This window comes from Dermacentor silvarum, chromosome 1 (assembly GCF_013339745.2).
Source record: "Dermacentor silvarum isolate Dsil-2018 chromosome 1, BIME_Dsil_1.4, whole genome shotgun sequence".
Classification (NCBI taxonomy): domain Eukaryota; kingdom Metazoa; phylum Arthropoda; class Arachnida; order Ixodida; family Ixodidae; genus Dermacentor; species Dermacentor silvarum.
This window is the reverse complement of record NC_051154.1, coordinates 120,560,255-120,575,000: the sequence shown is the minus strand read 5'-3', so window position 1 is coordinate 120,575,000 and position 14,746 is coordinate 120,560,255. Positions and strand designations below refer to the sequence as shown.

General features: G+C 47.5%; 1 protein-coding gene across 2 annotated transcripts in view; it reads left to right on the top strand.

The window, feature by feature from the left end:
* Nucleotides 1-14,746, top strand: part of LOC119435935 (uncharacterized) — a 167,538-nt gene that overhangs the window by 118,845 nt on the left and 33,947 nt on the right. For both annotated transcript variants that reach the window (XM_049660887.1, XM_037702637.2), the window contains 3 exons: nt 804-963; nt 3,305-3,403; nt 6,654-6,890. In XM_049660887.1, the coding sequence (XP_049516844.1) occupies nt 804-963; nt 3,305-3,403; nt 6,654-6,890 (496 nt within the window). The remainder of the gene's footprint in view (nt 1-803; nt 964-3,304; nt 3,404-6,653; nt 6,891-14,746) is intronic.

Sequence of the window (14,746 nt, the reverse complement as noted above, 5' to 3'; positions counted from 1 at the left end):
TGTGTCTTTTTTTGCTTACTGAGCCTTTTCTTGGTGTGTGTGTGTGTGTGTGTGTGTGTGTTTGGTATTGTAGAAAGGTAATTTAGCTCAGCCTTTTTTTTTTCTCTCTCTCTCTCTTCAGTGTCCCTTTAACAAAGTTCCGTCCGATGGTTTTCTCGCATTTCACTGCCAAATATGTGGCTGGTCCCCTTGGTTCGAAGATTCACTAATTTTCGGTAGGGACAATTATGAGATGATGAGGTCAATTATTGAAGCACAACATATCTGCTCTTAAGCTGACCGGGGCATCAGCTAATCATACATGTCAATGTGACCATGTCTGTTAATCCTTTAATCATCAATTTATTCTTTTTTTTTTTTCTGACTAAATAATACCCCGCCGGTCTTCCTTCGCGAGTTCAAGTCACTGTGTCATGCATCATAGGTAATTTTTCATCGTTCCCCTTCTTTCCATCGTTTGCTTTCTTCACAGAGCGATAATACACTCGCCCGCCGAACTGTTATCACTCCATCACACAAAAAAAAGGGGGGGGGGGGGATTAGTTATGAAGCTAAGGCAGCAGTGTGCCATGATGAAGCGCACTGCACTAAGGCCTAAGCGTGTCCGTGCTGCACGGCAGGTCAGTGCATTATCGCACCGTGAGGAAAGCATACGACGGAAGGCTTGGGGGTGTGCACATTGCTGGCATGGTGAAACCCTCTCCACTTTTTTCTTGAGAGCATCTCTGCAGCCGCAGCTCCCGCATTGCAGCTTCTATTGAGCATGATAGTACATTAAAATTTGTGTTTGGTTGTGCTTGCAGGTGGTGTCCGACTTTTGTCAAAACGGTGCAGTTCTTCAGAAGTTTTCTGCAGGAACTGAAGGCTACCCTGTAGCATCTCTCAATAACCGGCTGATGCTCCGAGCCCAAGGCTTCATAAAGGGGGACACCTTCGTGTTCAATTTTACTGGTGTTGAGCCAGGTATGCCAGTGCTGCTCAGTTTGATTTTCTCAGTCTGCTGAACTGTGTGTTTGGAATGTACACATCAGTGTGTGAGGAGTTATTTGGTTTCTGAAAGTGTGACAACTTGGCAGACATACTGCATATTTAATCTTAATAATGCAACTAGCATTCTTTGCATGTCTTAAGCATTTTGAGCCTGCCTATCTATCTGTCTATCTATCTATATATCTATCTATCTATCTGTCTGTCTATCTATCTCTTTCTATCTATCTAAAGTTTTATTGTTTACGCTACAACCTCTCATGATTTTCTTGCAACAGGCCATTTTTAAATGTCTACAGCACACAAGTCCCAGCAGCGTTTTTTTTTTTTTTTTTTTTCATTCTTACTGATCTTTTTTGGCAATCATGTATGTAGCATTTTTGGAATACAGCAGCCATTTTTTCTCTGTAACCTTGTTTGCAACCAGGCTCTAATGTTGTTGAGAGGCAATTGGTGCAGTTCTTTTAATGACTATTATACTACAGAGGAACCCTGTGCATATGCTCCTCGCTCTTGTGTTATATCGGCTGCTACATTGTTTTTTCACTGTCCCCACTTAATACCCATTGACTCCTATGGATTATGCTCCCTGTGGATTTGATGCGTCGCCATTCTGTTATGTTCCCTCACCTTGTGTTGCATTTGAACATGGTGGTCACGTAAAATTAGCGGTGCACAGTCAAATTTGCTCTGGCATGTTCCTACGAAGATGATAAATGTAGACTCACGGTTAAGCCTGTCAAGTCCCAATCATATTCCTTTGCCAAAATGTCAGAAGTGCTGGATTGTCAGTCTCGATAAGCAAGTCTCGGCACGATTGTGGGTTTTGCTGGTTCTAGAAAGTCAGCTTCGCTGCCTTACATCTTTGCTATGCAGTGAAGCATATTAATAGTGGAAAGGGGCCATTGTCACAGAACATAGGATGTGTTCGTTAAATATGCACACTCTGGGGATTGAGGTGCGTCCTGGCGCATTTGTGCGGGCATTCACCTGTTCTGTCGTCCTTATGCCTCTCCCTTTAGGGACCAGGCACCAGTCACCAGCGAAGCTGGTGGCAGCTCTAGTCTGCGTCGCACAGCCGTGGTAGATGCTCTAAAGCAAGGCCATCTGTGGTTGGACTGAAAAGGGTTCTGCGGGTGCATGACGGCAATTTTCCATCAAATGTGTGTTCTTTGCAAGTGTTGGTTTTCGTTCCCTTGTGCTGGCTGAGTTTGGGGCCAGGAGTGCACTTATTTTATCAGCAGATACCTGGCGGCAGCACTAGTCTGCCTCCCACACACAGCACTGGCAAATGCACCACAATTTCATCATATTTGATGTTGGACAAGGGGGCGCCCAGATACCCTATCAAATCTCTATAGAGCCCCCTTTCAAGATGAGAACCCCTTATGAATATGCCGAGCGCCTTTCCGGCGGACGTACAAGCTGTGTGTTCCCGGCGGCCCTTAGATTCAGAACAAGTACCTCCCGCATTACAAGGTGGACGCTCGAACCATTGTGCTAACATTGCGGTTTTGTTTCCTTCCTTGATATCCATCTTTATCTTTTCTTTTTCTACAGGTACTTTAATACCACAAGCATGCGTAAAATGAGTTAATGCTTGCATGCAAAGGTGTCACTTGCCTTCTGAGGTGCTTCTTGGCTACTGCCATTGCTATTATACAGGCTTACATTAATTTGTTTTCAGTTAAATTGATTTTTCAATCACTTTGATTAAAATTGCCTGTGTGATACACTCGGTACAAAATTGAAACTGTATTTGCAGCATTACCAACAGCCTACCGTCAGAGCTAGTGGCGGTGCCATCTTCACAAGATGGTTGCAGAACAAGTTTTTATGTAGCATGACGATGCACCACTTTCAGGCATTAATTACGGAAGCTCATTGAAAAGAGTTCGTTTTACATGTTAAGCATAGCAGCCACAAAGTAGTGTCACTTAATGTCACTCTCGCTGCCTGCTGTAGCCTTCTGTGAACCCACCATCCCATTTCTAGTACACTCAACTTGAAACCATTACACCAGCCATTTTGTTTGACTGTGGTCTCTGCACAAAATTTTAAAGTGCTAATGGCAAATTACTTGGCACAGGCAGACATTTTTGCAAAAGGAAGTTGCAATATGCAATAATGTAATAACTAAATTCTGGTAATTCAATTGTTTGCATTAGGGCACACGTTAGAACAGTGGAATTGAAGCCAGTCGATTGTCAAGGTGCATGCCTCAGATTTTTTGCAAATTGCTTATTGTAAAGAAAATGTATTACATATTGTAAAGCGCCCAGTGTAGCTTATAAATGCAGTAACACATTTTATGCAGGTTGTCATTCAACAACTCTTGGGACGAGAGGATTTTACAGTTTGTCCAACACATGTAATGCTTTTTGCTCATGGGCCATTAATCCTTCGAACAGCTCAGGTAAGCATTTATTTCCCTCTTACATTTTTTTTTATTTATCTTTGTAAGTTGAGGTGAAGCTAGCATTCCTCTAAAAATGTAAATGCAGCGTTTTGCACTCAGTAACCAAAAGCAGTTACACGGACACTCGAGGTGTGCTCAGGCTGTCACTATGCTGTGCCAAGTGTGATCAAACATGCACAGCCATGCACTTGTTGCCGCTTGCAGAGGGAAGAGCTCTGGAAACTTCGTGAATTTGTCGATTACCACCATAAGTATTTGTGGCCACGAGGGGTACATGGCAAGGGCCCGATAATATCGTCACTAAGCGTGGGAGCGCTGCCAACTGACTGTTCATGAGGCCCTCAGGCTTCTGGCGTTGAGTTTTTGTGCGCTGACAGAAAGCACAGCACTGCACATACTTTGATGTTTCAGCCTGCATGCCCAGCTAGACGAACCGTGCTGAATGCTCATGGTTTTGAAAACCCCAGCATGGCCTGCAGTGGGGTGTTTGTGTGCCATCTTCAGTACCAGGTGTTGGAGGGGATCAGGTAGCCATGGTACCTTCTTGTTGCTTCTTTGCTGAACCAGCAGTCCGCTTGGCTCCAGTTCTGTTGTCTCTGCCAAATCATTAAGAAGGCAGGGATCAGGGTCCAAGCTTGGGAGTCTAGTCTCTTGGACCACAGTCTTCAACGTTTAGAGATGGTCATCAAGAGACTGTTCTTGGATGAACCGTCCTGTGTCACTGAGTGTGGCATCCTCTTCCAAGACTACTGCTACTTGCTCAAATGTAATTTTCACTTCAGGTTCTGGAGCAGCAATGGGGAACAGTGTCTCATGCATGCTGTCACTTGGGTGGACTTCACACATTAGAGGGGCTCTGCTCAAGGCATCTGTGGGTATATTTGGCAGTCCTCATCTGTGCTTGATTCGGCAATTGAAGCCCTACAGTCATAGGACCCAACACTTGACCCTAGGCGAAGCTTGGTTGGTGCTAAACATAAACATCCATGACTAGGATGAGTTATCACTGTGACTCTCAAACTCGGCACTCTTTGGCCATACTTGGTCCTTGCGCCATTAAACACCATACATCATCATCTCAAGCTCGCTAAGTTCAAGATAGGCCCAGAACTTGTCCACTGCCCTCACTACTGCAAAGCACTTCCACTCCTAGACAGTATAATGGTTTTCGGCGTCTGTAAGAACCCTGCTAATGAAGGAAACAGGCTGCAGTGCATCAGGGCCAGCCTGCAGTAGCACATTTACAGTGCCAACACCACGTTCATCAGTTACAACTATGAAAGGTCGGTTTAGATCTGAAAGGCCTACAACTGCATCCTGAGCTAAGCATTGCTAGAGTGTAGTGAAAGCCTGCTCATTACTCTCTGCCCACAGCCATGGTTCATTATTCCTCAAAAGGTCTGTGAGAGGATTTGCTGTTGGATGTAGTGTGGGATGAATTTCCTATAATAGCCAGCAAGCCCCAGGGAGGCTTGCAACTGTTCAAGTGTGCTGGGTCTTGGGTAATCTAGCACTGCACACAGCTTTTCATTATCTGGTCTGCACTGCCCACATGAGATGATGTGGGCCAAGAACCTTAGGGGACTGACTGCACATCTGTATTTTGTCCGGGTGAATCGTATAGTCAGCACCTTCAATACATTGCAGTACTTCCCTCACCAGCTCAAGCATCTCCGAGTAGACTAGAACATCTAAAAATGCCATAGCGAAGTGGTGATTGATTCCCTGTAGCACACGATCTATCAAGGTTTGAACAGTTGCTGGGCCACCTGCCACCCCGAAGAGCATCCTGACGAACTTAAACGTACCCTAATGTCAGATGAAGGTCATTTTCATAATGTCAGCATCGCAAACAGTAATGTGATTAAACCCTTGGGAGATCGAAGCTTGAGAACCACTGAGCCCGCCCAAGTTGTGCTAGCAGCCAGTTCGTTCGAGGCATTGGGTAGGCAGGTACCTTGGTTCGTGCATTCAACATTCGGTAGTCTACCGCAAGCCGGTAGCCTCCCAACTTTTTCGCGACGAGCACTGGGGTGCCATTCCAAGGGCCGCTGTTTCGCATTATAAGACCCTGCTCTAGGAAGTCATGTATGCAGCTTTCAATGATTTTCTGCTTCTTAGAATTTACTGGATGGAGCTCTCATCTTACAGGGGCACTATCCCCTGCGTCTACGCAGTGCTGAGCAAGAGTGGTACACCCAGGAATTGTAGTGAACAAAGGGCTGAAGTCGTCAAGCACTTCCTTCAAGCTTGTTTATAGTTTTGTTGCTACAGCGTGGTGCTTGCTCTTTTTCGTTAGAATGCTACTTCTTATGTCCGAAGCTACAAGAACCTCTTCATAGAGGGCGTGCATGTGGTAAGGCTCTCCTTCCTCTATTGCGGGCACTATGGCTGGACCCTTGTCGCGCTTAGTGAGTGAACGGCATAATGCATTGTGGGACGGTGCCAATAGTCCATCCACCTAGTGCTACATATATAGAGATGCCTGTTGCACTCAATAAGTGCTTGCCGAGGACAGTGTCCCGACATAGCTCTGGCACACACATCAAGCGCTGGTTGCAGCTGCTCGTATCCCACTGGATCTTGCACTTTAGGGATGTCTTAGACTGGGACCAACCTGTTGCCAGGCAGAGTGCACGCACCTGTGTCCTGTGCTTGGCGCCTGTCTCTTCTACTAGTTTTGCTCCCGGCATTCCACGTAAGCTCACGCTTGAGCCTCTATCTATTAGGGCTTGGAACATAGTGTTCCCGATCTGTACCGCCAGGATGGGCTCCTCCCAGCCAGCTGAAACAGCTACCTGCGTTGCAGCCCCAGTGCATAACTGTTCTAGAGCTGTTTTTCTTGCTTTAAAAATGGCTCCGAAGCTGTTAAAAAATTGCAACCATTGCAAGATTGAAATTTACATCTCAAACCTGCATGGTGAACTAAATCAATGCTCTAATAAGGGGCTCCAGAATAATTGACAATCTGGGGTTAATTATAATGCAGCCAAATCGAAGTGCACTTGCCCCCATTCGAATGTATCCACTGTGGCAGTAAATTGGGTCTTGCGACATCTGCTTCTTTCGTAGTGTTTTCATAAAGAAAAATTTTAATCATTTCAGTGTCAAGTATTTGAAGTTGAATCAGGTTGTCTGACCGGTTATCTTTCTATAAAGTTTGAAATGAGTATTTACTATATCCTTGTGCTTGTTAAACAAGCCTTTTGTTCTTTTACTGATTCACAAAATCCTGTACTTTTTTCAGAGAAAACGGAGAAGTTCACTCTTACACTCAATCATCTGGATCTTGACAAGAATGACACTGTTTCGATAAGTTCCTTATCGCAGCCACACAAGCCTGTGCTGCAGCTAAATGCATCATTTTCTGCCTTGACACCTGTGGAAATGAGCTCTGTTGATGGTGCCTATGTGATAATCACGCGCAACAAATGTGCTCAGGCAAACAGGACAGTTGCTGCTGGTTCTCTGTCTGGTGTCTTAGGTGAGTGCTTTGGATTTGGGTTTACCTCTTCTCTGCAATAATGCATTATAATGGCTAGCTGGAGCTGCTCAATATACATTTGGTTTACTTTGCCACAACGATTTATCTGCATGCAGTAAATACTGGAGAATCTTGCTGATGCACCCTTCTTTGGAAATGTGAGCATTTAGAAAGGAAAGCATCATACTGTGGAAATGTTTGATCAAGGTCATAGGATTCGGTGAGCTTGCAGTGTTATTTACTGAGAGCATACCGGAAATTTGTATGAACCCAGCAACCTATCAAATTTTAATCTGGAATCGAGAGTTTCTAGTGAGCTTTGTGAACTCGAAGTCACCTGACCAAAGTACATAAAGCAAGCAAAAAGAAAAAGTCATAAGATTGGTTTATATTGGGGAAAAGAAAAAGCTTAAGTGTAAAACAATGCTTTGTGGGTATCATCATCAAATGCCAACATCAAGGTGCCCTTTTTGTGCCTCGTCTCCACTTAGCACGGGAGAATGGCCACCAGGTACATGTTTAAGATGGCAGACATCGCTAGCGTGCTGCAGCTACTTTCCCATGCAAACTGTGCTTGTCCCTCCAGGAATCAAGTAACACGCACAAGCACGCATCACCAATATGCCCACATCACAAATATTCACACTGACTGGGCACCCTCTCCTCCAAGCTCTGTACAGCTGAGCACTTGCTCACCACAGCAGAGGCTCCACAGGCCCACAACCAGTTGGACATGAGACCTTTGTTCTCACGACTTCTCGAGCTTGATGAACCGCTATCCCCACAGTGGCCGTATGTACTTGTATCAGTCTTGCGAGAACCTTTGCCTTCAAGCTCTCATACTGTTTTTGGTTAATAAACTCGTGTTTGTTGGTTATCTGACTCTGGAGCCTTCTCTGCACTGAGTCAGAGAACCGAGCCGTACCATCCTTTGTGTGCTGCTAAATAGAGGAGTATTCTGTCTGCCCTTTTCTGGCCACTACTCTCTGAGTGAGCCTTGTGCAAACCCATCTCCACAACACCCAGAATAAACTAAGATGTAACATGGCAAGTACTAGAACTGTCTGGATGACTTGTCATTATACCACGAAATAATAGAGGTGTCTACCTTGAGCAAGAGTTTTGGTGTTTACTCAAATGTAGGTGAATAAGTTTTTTTATAACAATGTACATAATTCAGATGTCTACTTTGATTCTAGTATGCAGTTTGACCACAGGTACCCGATCTTAATCTTTTACATGCCATGCCTGTGTATACTCGTCTGGCCGCCAATGCCACACCCCTGGCTGTGCCCAATATATTTTGTGAATGTGAAACATCCATAAACTGGTTGTGCCATCTACTTCAAAGTTGGTTAAACTGAAATTTTATGGCAGGTTTTGTTTTTATTAGACAGATGGCACAACAAAGCTTGCCAGTGTTGCTCACATCGCCCGTTTTTTGACATGGTGAACTGGCGCAAAGAGCCTACCTGTTTGTTTAATGATGCAGAAATTCAGTAATTTCTTATGAACTCTGATTCAGAGGACTTTGATCTTGATTACGAGCTGTCTTAAAAGGATAATGGCATCGATGAAGATGCATGTTGCCTGAGGAACAATGGTTATCCTAACCAAAATCAATAATAGCGTAAGTCCTAATTTTTGCTTAAATTTTCAGATTTAAAAATTTGTCATGTTTTGAAACTTATCACCCAAAATAGCATTTTAATTTAAAGCTTGCTAATTAATGTGTTACTTAAAAGGAAATTAAATTTTTTGCACTTATGAAAAAACACCCAGCAACCAAAGGGTTAATGTCTCCCCACAGTTAGAATATTCTAGGCATTATATCGTAGCCTAGCCTCCAAGATCTGGCAGTGTTCTGCCCAATCTTGGAGGACATGATTACAGCTGTTGGGTTGGCCTGTTCATATTCATCATGTCACTATATATACCAAGGCCTTTCAGCAAAAGGCAGTCACTTTAGAAAAAAAAAAAGACATACCTTTGAGCCCAGCACAAATCCCATTTCAATGATTTCGATGAAAAGAATGGGTGCTGTTGACGAAAACAGAGAAATAAAATGCCACCGATGTCGATATGAAGATGATGACAAGTAGTGTTGCTCATGTTTTGTGAAGATGGGTATACGTGAGGCTTACCCTATGAGCTACGGTTAGGAAAGGGCACGACACTCCTCCGCTATGCAACGTACAAAGGCGCTAGTGCAGGGTTCGTCGACTCTCTGACACAGTGCAGAGAAGGCTCCAGGATCAGATGGCCCACAATCACGGGTTTAATAACCCAAGATACAACACAGTGCAGCAGTCATGGCATTTACGGGCGAAGGCTCATCACAAGGCTGATCGAGTGCGCACGCCCACTGCTCTAGGGCTCACCGGGTAGTGGTCCACCACGTACAAGAATGAGATGTCGCGCGAGCAAAGGTCTCCTGTAACCAACTTGTTGCAGGCCTATGAGCTTCTGCCACAGCGATGAAGCGCTCAGCGGAAGAGAGCTCGAGTGGAGAGGTCGCCCGGGAGCCGCCACTCGGGAGGCCAATCAGGGCGTGTCCCTGTGACGTATGTTCACGCGATGACTCGAGGCCGGAAGGGAGAAGTGTGGTTTGTGCTGGAGATTAGCTCCAGCGCGCTAGCCATGTCTGCAGTGTTGCCAGTGGGGCAGCAGTTCCCAGAGATAGAGCTAAGCACAACGCATGAGCTGGGGGATGAGGCATGGGAACCCACCTTGATCCTCACTGCTTGCAGCAAACATCAAAAAGCATAACAAAATGTATGTTCTTTTTGTAGTCGAATGCCTTCTAAGCATGAAATGCTTTTAGCTCCCGTTGTCGGTGACTTTCAAGTGACCTTGACCCAAAAGCCAAAGCTGTTATCCGGGCACTCAAAACGAGAACATGCCGGCAAGTTGCGAGAACAAAACGAGATCATCCGGGCAACCAGTTAAAACTTAAGAAAATATGGTCTCTGGCCCCCAACACTTCGTACAGGACCGCATTACATACACTAGTTACTGTCTAAACAAGTTACGAAAAATATTTCTTCCTAGTTCATCCTAATATTTCTTCACAATACAGGCGAACCCACCTGTAACGATACCGGTTTTAACAATGTGAAGCTGCTGCACGGTCAACTTTTGTATGTTTTCTATGGTGAAATAACCCGCTTACTACGATGCCCTCATGCCGCATTATCGATTATAACGATGAAGTCTGGCTACTGGGTGTCCGTGCCGAATGGAAATGGAATGCGAGCTCCCTTAAAAGAAAAAAAAAATTCGAGCCGTTGCACGCCGCCGCGCACTGTTTTCATTCTCCGCATCGCCAGCCTCGCGCGCCTCTCTTCCATCGCCCTACCACCCCTCCGAACATGAATGGGCGGCACCCATATATGTAACTCTACGCCGCGCCACCCTCAGAAACACGAATGGACTGCACCAACGGGTAGCGCTGGCTGGCGGAGCGCCCCAAATATGCGATGCAATAGAGCCAAAACGTGTGGGGATGCGCGACTCTCACGCGTCTCCTGTGGTCCGGCTTCACCGCGCGGCTGGGTGCCGGAGGCGGTCGTAGTGGTTGCGGCGCGTTGCGAGAGATGGCGCGAGTGTCGCGATGCTAACGCCACCGAACGGCGGGGTGACTTGGGAGAAAAAGATCGAAGGCTCTCTCTCTTTGGGTTGGGATTGGTGAGCGACGCGGACGTCCCGCGCGTGCGCCGATCCACGCTTCGCGAGACGTTTCGCGTGGCTCGGAGCGGGGCACCGGTATGGACGAACACGGATCGTTCGAGCGCGCCACCGTTCGCGTGACCGTACATGTGAACGACTAGGCGATGGTGTCATTGCGTGGGGCGAACGTATTCGCTCGCTATCCGGTCGCGGTGAGTCGGGCTTCCTTGATTTGTCGCGCGCTCATGTGAATGTTCTATTGGTAGTAATTCAGCTAGTATGTATTAGTGTATGAAAGGTGCAATAAATGCCCTTTTGATTGTTTGCACTACTGTGTTGTAGTTCCTTTGTCCCAAGAGCCCGTCTGAGACTCCACATCTGGCTGCCCAACGTGGGGCTCTTGGGGCATTGGACGATAATTTTGACAGTTTTGCTCGGTTCGAGACAACTTTTTGTTTCAACTGAAGCGTATTCCTAGCGTGGATTTTGATCGCTAGTGTCGGCGGCGTGCTTTCTTGAGTGAGGCAACGGTTGCTGTAGCGTGTTTGAATTTTTCAACATGCTAAGCCTTTTCGTGAGTGTTTTTTGAAGTACACTCGTCGGTACGAGAGCCTCGTGGTCTGCATCCTGAGAGAGCGAGGCCTAGCACCCGCGTAGCATTGGCAAGCCTGAAGCGAGTGAGTACAGAAGCTTGTGGGTGGTCCGAATTTCTTATGTAAATAGCTTCTTCTTTCTCTTTGACTTCGGAAGTCGCGGCTCAGGGAGCCGGGGTGCCCGCAGGCCACGGGTGCCGCTACGGGCTGACTGGTATTGCGGCCTGGCACCGGGCGCTCCGACACCGTCTGGGATGGTGGGCGCCGTCAACTCGGATGCTGTGTGCACCGAGCGGGGTAGGACCACCTCACAGAGCTGTCTCCTCGCGGCTGCCTGTTGTGCCCATTTTGGGTGATGTATTTTTTTTTTTTTTTTTTTGATGCTGGTTGCTGTCAGGATAGCGACGCATCAGGCCTAAGGCTTTACGAAGCCGCCTATCGCAAATGGAGGGACGTCGCACATTGCTTCCCTCATTAGTTCGCCTCACACGAATTGAAATTACTCGTTCGACTCAAGAAAGCAATCTTTGTTCACGTGAACTTAGCATCTGAAATGCCACCCGAAATTTTTGCTAGCCGAATTGAACATCGTACCACGTGGGCGATGCGTGTGCCGAATTCCTCTCCCTTGGACTACTTTAGTGTTGGTAGAGTGCGTTGAGTGTACGCAGCTTGAGTGGAGTCACCCCTGGTTTGCTGTCACCTGCACATCGTCTGCGCTGCTGCCCCGGCCTATGAACCAGCTACCCCAGGCGATGCAGACGCCTGTGGCCAGTTCGACGCAGCGATTTCGGCGGCCGCCTGTGTCCGGCTCGTTACCCTCGGCGGCTGGGAAAAGAGCCGGCAGTCACCAACGGCTACAGCTGCTCTCGCCGGTAGGGCGCATCGGCGCGAACGACGCTTGCTCGTGCCGACTTCTGCGTCGCCGTTTCCAGAGTCCTGTGCTGGAATCGTGCCATCGAATCTTCAGTGCTGATGCTGTGACCAATGGACGCCAGCGGTGAACGCCAGAGACAATGTCGGCTCGCATGTTGTGGATAACGTGTGGACATTTCCTCGGCGGCGCCACTGTCGCATGTACTAACTTTTGTTCGCGACGCGCGCGTTGATAGACCTTGTGACATGTTTCGCCGGAGTATGTGTAGTGATTTAAGGTTGGGGGGGATGTGGGGATGCGCGACCCTCATGCGTCTCCTATGGTCCGGCTTCACCGCGCAGCTGGGTGCCGGAGGCGGTCGTAGTGGTTGCGGCGCGTTGCGAGAGATGGCACGAGTGTCGCGATGCTAATGCCACCGAATGGCGGGGTGACTTGGGAGAAAAAGGTCGAAGGCCTCTTTGGGTTGGGATCGCTGAGCGACGCGGATGTCCCGCGCGTGCTCCGATCCACGCTTCGCGAGACGTCTCGCGTGGCTCGGAGTGGGGCACCGGTATGGACGAACACGGATCGTTCGAGCGCGCCACCGTTCGCGTGACCGTACATGTGAACGACTAGGGGATGGTGTCATTGCATGGGGCGAATGTATTCGCTCGCTATCGGGTCGTGGTGAGTCGGACTTACTTGATTTGTCGCGCGCCTATGTGAATGTTCTATTGGTTGTAATTCGGCTAGTGTGTATTAGTGTAAGAAAGGTGCAATAAATGCTCTTTTGATTGTTTGCACTACTGTGTTGTCGTTCCTTTGTCCCAAGAGCACATGTGAGACCCCACAAACGGCATTAGCATCCACCGAAACGAAGCGACAGAGTTCGCATTGCCATAGTCATCAGTGAAAATTGTACTGGAATGAAAGCGACGCGGGAACGCTTCGTGCCTATTTGTGCCTTTAAAACTTTTATTAGACAGTTTTAGTTTAGCGTGGTTACCGGAATAGCGGGATCGAAATACACATGCGCGGAACGCTAAACGAGCCATACCGTTTACCGTGCGCACGCTATTTCTCAGAGTTAACGTTAGCGTGTTATGGTGTTTACGTAGTGTACGTAAAACATGGCGGCGGTTCCGGCCGCCCGCTTCGAACTGAATTTGGAGTTGCTGTTGAATAATTCACTTCGTTGGTAGGAAATTACTGCGTAAATGGCTTTCGCTTACCTTCAGGCAGGATCGACAATATGTTTTTATGGATAATTTAGCGGAGTTTTCGAGATCGCTTCTCTTTTCGAACGCGCCTAAGCCTAACGAAAAAAATGTTTTCTGAGATGTGAGCGCCACCTGTCGATAAAGTCGAGAGATAGGCGCGACGACGGCATATGGCCTCTGAGATGGGAGGATTTCGGAGGCTATGGTAGACAGCTTGAACTGCTTGCTTGTTTCGTTGCAGATCGACGGACATGGGAAGTAAAAATACAACGCGCTCCTGGGTTCCATTGCGCTGCTTATCGCACTTTCCAGACGCACACACACATATCTTAGGTGCCCTATGTATGCGAAATTCAAAGCGTAATGGAATAGCATCCCGCACGTAAACTACGCTATCACGCTATACTAAAACTCTTTCTGCAAAGTTCGTTTGCGGAACGGTAACACTATTTCCCGTAACCCCGCTATTACGCTAACGCTAAACTAAAACTGTCTATTTTTGCGCTTACCACCGTGCATAGTACCGCATTCGCTGTGTGCCTTTATGACTGCGTAGCAGTGGCGCACCGACGGGGGGGGATTCGGGGGTTGTAACCCCCCCCTGAGGCCGACTTAACCCCCCCTTTTGTTTAACCACTTTTCTTTCCTTACGCATTTGAGTACTGCAACTAAGATGTAAGACGCGCAATCGTCTGCACACTCGCAAAAAGCGCATTTTTTGACAATTTCCCGTGAAGAAATCGAAATTAGTGCTGTTTAGATGGTATTGGCAAACTGTCAACCCCCCCCCTGGCAGAGATCCTGGGTGCGCTACTGCTGCGTAGTCACCATCCATGATCGCGTCGATAGCGGCCGCGATTTCGTCCGCAGCGGTTGTGACAAACAGTAGTTTTGACACGGTACGCGCGTCGGCTGCGTGCTTTCATAACTGAGTAGTCGCCACCCATGATCTTGTCGATAGCGACCACAGTTTCGTCAGCAGTTGCAACAAACGGTAGTTTCGTTTTGACTCGGTGCGTGCGTCGGCCACGCGCCTTCAGAGTCGCAGGGTTGCCGTCCATGATCGCGTCGACAGCGGTCGTGGTTGCGGCAAACGATAGCTTCGTTTTTACTCAGTGCAAAGCTGTCGAGGACGAAGTGCACCGTCTATATCGCAGTGGGCGGCGACCTGGTGACACTGGCGAAAAAATAATCAGGATGTGCGCGCGGTAGTGAAAAGCGTGTCTCAGATGATGGCGCGCACCGCTGCGAGCGCTAATCAGTCATGAGATGACGAAAATTGCTGCTTGCGCACTGCTTTTGTGCAAATAACAACAGGATTCTGCTAATTCATTAAGTAAAAAATTTGTTGCAGTTTCTCCTGAAATGCGAAGCATCAATTGCGATAGCAAAGTTGTAGAGAGCTATACGAAGTAATGATAGTAGCTTTATCAGCTGTATAAACTTGGATATGTAGCAGCACCGGCAACACGCAAAACTGTTGTCGACGCCGTCGGCGTTTTTCCCGCGTTCGCACAA